General features: G+C 36.2%; 1 protein-coding gene across 1 annotated transcript; it reads right to left on the bottom strand.

Moving 5' to 3' along the window:
* Positions 1 to 581: 581 nt before the first annotated feature.
* Positions 582 to 2945, bottom strand: LOC105780323 (protein OCTOPUS). Its single transcript, XM_012604582.2, has one exon. The coding sequence runs from the start codon at positions 2768 to 2770 to the stop codon at positions 755 to 757; it is 2016 nt and encodes a 671-aa protein (XP_012460036.1). The 5' UTR covers positions 2771 to 2945; the 3' UTR covers positions 582 to 754.
* Between the last annotated feature and the right edge of the window lie 3321 nt (positions 2946 to 6266).

Below are 6266 nucleotides of genomic sequence, written 5' to 3' on the forward strand. Positions count from 1 at the left end.
CTTTATCAGATGATCATGTGAATCAAACAAGTTAAACCACATGAACTTGGAAGATCCCAATGCTAACATAAGACCCAGATGGAGCAATTTCATGTTCAGGATCCATCTCATAAAAACTCATTTCATAGTTACAACCAAGGCTTGCATGAAATTTTGTTTTATTCTTGTCCTGTATGGACTGATTCATGAGTCATGTCATAAATGAGAATTGGAGATATGATATGAAATTACAATGCTTTGGAGTCCAATTGTACAAAATTTCCAGATTTTAATAACAATAAAGTTTGAAAGTCGGCCAGCCCAGTAAAGCGAACAATAAGATTCAAAACTGATGGAAGTGGAACAACACTACATGACAAATAGCAACTTCAAGGGAGCATGCATGCATGCATGCCCACTTCCACATCAGTTCTCAACATGCCAAATGCCATGAGTAACATACTTCACCCACCAGCTATCACTCAACTCTAGGTGAGACAAAGAAATAACATAAACACATCTTATCTGCATTCTCTATGTTCAAGCCTTTTCAGGTAAAAACAGAACAGAAGAAAGGGAAGACTCAAAATGTGAAGAAAATGTGACTAGAAACAAGAAAACATATTGTTATTTCAACAGTGAAGGCAAAAAATGTTCAAGAAATGCTTTTGTTTTAATCTAACCAACCACCAAAATACAGAGGCATGTTTGGTTACATAACAAGTGCAGCAAAATTAACATTAAACCAAAGAAAAACAACTTATGAATCTAAAATTCAGTACAACCTTAGTAAGGTCCTTGCAATAGAATGTGCATTGCTTGCCCTGGTTTTGCCTGACCCAACTCTCCGGCTGGCGCTCATCGGTGCCATGTAGAACCTTAACAGTCCATTATCAAAGTGATTTGGTGAATATCTTGCACTCCTGTTCCTTTCCAACACAAAATCATCTTTTTTCTTCTTGCTATGCCCATTTGACTCAACATAGTTCTTCCTTGCACCACTAAATGATCCTGCACCGAAACTGCTAGAATTCCTCCAGCTTACGCTGCTATTGCTCCTCATTACCTTTGGATTAAAACCTCCTCTCACATCTCCATTCCTTTCCCCTCTCAACTCAGGCCAAGATTCTGAATATGACCTCTCCACACCGTTAGCTCTAGAATACCTATCTTCATCCTCATCTTTGTTAACACTCTTCCTGTTAATAAAGCCCCAAATGTTCCAAGCTTTACTCCACCTCCGCGACTTCTTAGATGACTCTTTCTGTTCCCCATTCCCAATCACAGATGCATTATCTTTGAAGCCAATCTCAAAAGTGTCAGAATAATCATCCCTCAAAGAATTTGAATCCCTGGAATCCCTATCAGGCATGACAGGTTTAGGTCCATGGGTGTAATCAACAGCTGCAGGGGAAACCTTTGTACTAGAAGCCGACCTCATTTCTTCCATTTCAGCCACTATAGCTGCAGCAGTCTTCCTACTAGAACTGGACCTGTCAAGGCTTTTTCTTCTCCTAGAATCAGAATAATAATCCCTTGTTTGAGCTGACCCTCCAGGAAGCGATTCATCCTCCTCAGTAACATAATTCATAGCCGTCGGGTCCTCCACAGGGATCTGAGTATCAGACCTCATAACATGATGAACTGGAGCATCTTCCGCAACGGAAACCATTGTGGGCATTCTTGGGAACATTCTCCCCATCAGATATCCATCGCAGGAAGCTCTTGGTTCATCAAAAGAATATCTGGGATCATCACATGACATTCTTGCTGCATCAAAAGACATCCTTGGTGCATCAAATGACATCCTCCCAGCATCAAGGGAAAACCTTGGGTCTGTATCACAAGACCTTCTCCCGAACCCATAATCCGCAATTTCTGACTGGGTTTCTCTGTATTGTCTCCCTATGGGCTTCTCCACTGGCAATCTCGCTGACCCACATCCATTTCCCCTCTTTTTAAGTTTTTGTTTTTGCCTCCATTTTTGTAATTTCTTGCTGAAGACTGAAGCAGCCGACCAGAAACTCCCAGCAATCTCTTTGAGATCTCGTCCAGAAGCGTTCTTTGTTTGCGAATCAAGATCTATATGATCCTTCATGGGCTTCAGCTCCTCTTCTTGGCACAGTTCCTTTTCGTATTCTTCCACAATTTCTTCAACTTTCTCTTCTATCAAATTCGTAGCAGGAGCAGCCACATTGGGCGGTTGTTCTTCTACGATCACTATGTCGTCATTGTGATCGGTTTCAGTCTCAGTTTGGTCTTCTTCTTTACTTTCAAAAACAGGACCTTGACCAACAGTCGAAGAAGCCAAATTTCGAGCTTCAGCTTCAGCAACTTCAGAAGACCTCCCGTTTGCAGTTGCTTCTTGATGAAAGAGTGACCAAAGGGTGTTTCGAGCCCTAACGTCACAAGATTTTCTCTGGGGCTCAAAAACACCAGAGAAACCCTCGTTTTTCGAGGCCGAAAAGGACTTTGTTCGCCGGAGCTCGGGAAAAAACCCGGATTGTGTACCACCTCCTCCGGAAGGCTTGAAAATGGCTTTAAGTGCAGCGGTGGCGGTTGAAGTACTGGCGGCGATGGGAGGTTTCCGAGAAGAAGAAGAAGCAGAAGAAGAAGAAGGCTCGAGAACAGCGAGACGTTCGTAGAGGCATGAGGGGCAAAAGCCAGTAAAATGTTCTTGAGGATGGCGGTCACAGGAGGTAGAAGGACGGTGAGGCTGAGACGGTTGTGGCGGCGGTGCTAACCCAGGAAGTGGTGGCTCCACGTTGGGATTCATAACCGGTAGTGGCATGAGAGGAGCGCTCTTCTCATATTAGTAGCTTCAGTCAGAGAAAATTAATAAAATATAAAAATAAAAAATAAAATGTAAGAGAAATTAGTTTTTGTTTAATTTGGTTTCCCCCTTTCCCTCTGGGATTGGGCCTTAGCTCCAACAGACAGTGAGAAGAAAGAAAGAGAAAACAGAATGATGGTAGTAACGGGAAAAAAAATAGAAAATAAAGATAAATAGTAAAAAGAAAAAGACATAAATAAATAAAAGAAAATCTCGGCGACTGACCCATGACTCATATACTTTAATTAGGGGTTTTCACTTAAATATTGTAAAATAATTAATTAAAAGGGATAAAGAAAATTTTAGTCCCTAAATTTTACTATTCTTACAACTTGGTCCTTAAACTATTTTTGGTCCACATTGTCCCAGAACTTGGTAACTTTTTTCAATTTGATCCCTAAACTTGGATTTTGTTGAGATATGACGACATGACACTCTTAGATTGTACAATGTCATCACTTAAAAATTTAAAATATATATAATTAAAAAATAAAAAAATCCAAGTAGCGACGTGAAATAATCTCAAAGTGTCACGTTGACATGCCTTAATTGAATCCAACTTTAGGGACCAAATTGGGAAAGTTGCCAAGTTAAAAACTAATGTGGACCAAAATTAATCCATGGATTAAGGTGAGAAAAGTTGCTAAGTTTAATGACTAAATGTTGCCTTATCCCTAATTAAAACTTAAAATAGGTTTCTTCAAAAGTTAATTCTCAAAATGTGTTTTTAGGGTTCGAGCTTTGTAATATGTAATGTGCCATCAAGTTTTTTACATCCCATTAGAATCAAGACAATCACTATGAACTGATTAAAAGTACCTCAAACACTGATAAATATGAAGTTCACTGTAAATTATTTAAGTTTTAAACTATAATAATATAATGTAATTTTGTAAGGATGTGGATATCATTTGAATAGGACTTGACATCCGTAGGTGTCAAGGTCTTCAACTCGTTAATAGTAATTTATATATGTAAATAGTAATTTATATCCGAGTATCTGAAAAGAGAAATGAAACTTTGAATACACTTCACCACCTCTTTAAAAAAAACTTCTAAATGAACCTAACCTTAAAACCTATAAATATTCCATCCAACTCGTTAGTTGTTTTTAGAAAACCCAAAATATTCCTCTTATACATTTTATACTATGATACATACTTAAGATTTTCTAAATAGATGTTTTCAATCATACCATGATATGTCACTCAAAATTTTACAACAATGGAGGATTCTCTAATGGTTCATTGTCATAGTAATATGGGAGTAAATCCACTTGACAGTAGAATCATTCGTCACTTAAGAGCCATTGATTTCAATCATGATAGCCTTGGGAAAGTTATGTCCATTTCGACATTCATCTCCCTCTGATTGACTAATAGAGACCAGAGACTCATACATTTTATCTCCTATACAAGAAGTAACAATAACACTAGAAGATGTGACATTACTAACCATAAGTCTGATTTCTTTAGACTTCGAGTTAAGGTCACATGGTGAAATAGATTATTTAAGCATCTCCCAATGAATCCAACACTTGAAGATATTGAACATCATGCTAGAACTTACATTCTTCACTTAATTAGAGGTGTGCTGATGTCAGAATAATCTGAAAACTTAGTTCATACCATGTATCTCCCATTATTATATAATTTTAAAATGGCGAATACGTACAGTTGAGGGTCTGTTGTTTTGACATGCCTATATATAAGGCATTATGTAAAGCATGTAAAATAGGGAACAATGAAGAAAATGACTCTTTTATGATTTTATAATCATGTTAGATGTCGAATATCATGGATTGCGCTTCTATGCCTTTCAAAATCTTAGTTTCTCTCTTGTTAGAACATAAAATTCGTGACATATGTTATAAATTAATTATATTCTAAATGATTAAGTACTATCATTTCATATTTTAGTAGGTGTCCGACTATCGTGACCATACACCTTACTAGAAGAACAATATTGTAGCAATACGATTATCTATTGATATTGAATCAAACATTTTAGTAATATATGTGTTATAATGATATTTATTTACTATAATCAATATTACCTCATAATTGAATTTAAATGCATCACTTTTATTAGTTTTACAATTTGTGTAGATATCATACTAGGTGGAAGAGATTACTATCATACTACTAGTTGAAGCAAGTGTGCATAATAATGTTTTTAACATGTGCACATCATTTATATGCTTCTCTTGTATCAAGTGGCATTAATTTGATTGGGTTTATGATAGTTTGAGTTGTCCAAGAAATTTTGACAAATCTAAAGAACATTGAAAAGTATCATGTTATAGGTTTGCATACAATGGTGGAGAATTTGGGGCTATTAAACATGCCATGCACATCACATATTGCACCAATCATCTTTAGCATAGCCCACAAGTTGTATTGATTAAGGATAATGATTTGCAGCTTTCACAATTTATGATAAACGGTTTAGGACCAATGGCAAACCATATCTGTATTAGATGGAAAAGGCTCCTACACATTAGATTCAACATCCAATTTTGCAACATCAGAAGAGGGACATGGAAGCATAGGGCAAACCTATTGAAGAAGGCCAAGCCAAAGGAAGGAGAAATTTGCAACTTCATCATGAAAAAGATTGAGGCATCAACTTGTTAAAGGTGGAACTATGGTCGAGATTGAGCTCGACCTTATCACGAAAACAGATGAGGGCTAGTCATTGCTACTTAAGATGTTGTGGCTCTTAAACATGTTAAACTTGATGAAGGTCCTGAATTTGCAAATGTAGAGGTCGATCTTATAGCATCCAAAATTTTTGATGATGGAATTTGTATCGTGCTAATGATCGAGTTAAAAAAATTCCATGTACGAGTGTGGTTAAATGTGGATTACTTATTAATTAATTAATTACGACATTGAGAAAGACATCAAAATTGAATTGAAATAATAATAGTAAATAACTTAAGGACTAAGTTTCAAGGAAAAGAGAACGGACATGTCAAATGTGTGAGGATAGGAAATGATGAAATTAATGGTGGAGAACTTGAGAAGTAATAAATTATGGCTTAAAAAATAAATAAACCAAGGCCTTGTATGAAATAAAGCCATTATTATTGTTAAGTTAGTGGAGAGTAATGATATTAACCATGGATTTCCACTATGTCAATTAACAAGAGATCATGTCCATTGAAAATGATAATTATCTATTAATTATCATTACTTTATTAATGGATTAAAAAAATAAAAAAGAGAAGTTATTCATGTTTCCTACCCTTATGAATGTTGCTCCTTAGTAAAATTGGAGAAGAAAACTTTCATGAGAGTTCCTTGGTGCCGTGGGTAGTTCTTCAAAAATTTGGTAAGCTCCCATTGAATTTTAGTTGATTAACAACTTGAGATGATAATTGTGAGTGAACCCATTCATTTAATTGTTGAATTTAAAAATAAAATGTAAGGATGGCCATGGTTGAAAACTT

This window comes from Gossypium raimondii, chromosome 4, assembly GCF_025698545.1.
Source record: "Gossypium raimondii isolate GPD5lz chromosome 4, ASM2569854v1, whole genome shotgun sequence".
Taxonomy (NCBI): Eukaryota; Viridiplantae; Streptophyta; class Magnoliopsida; order Malvales; family Malvaceae; genus Gossypium; species Gossypium raimondii.

Excerpts from the sequence above, each read along its gene's own strand:
- LOC105780323 (XM_012604582.2), bottom strand. The coding sequence starts at position 2,770 with ATGCCACTACCGGTTATGAATCCCAACGTGGAGCCACCACTTCCTGGG.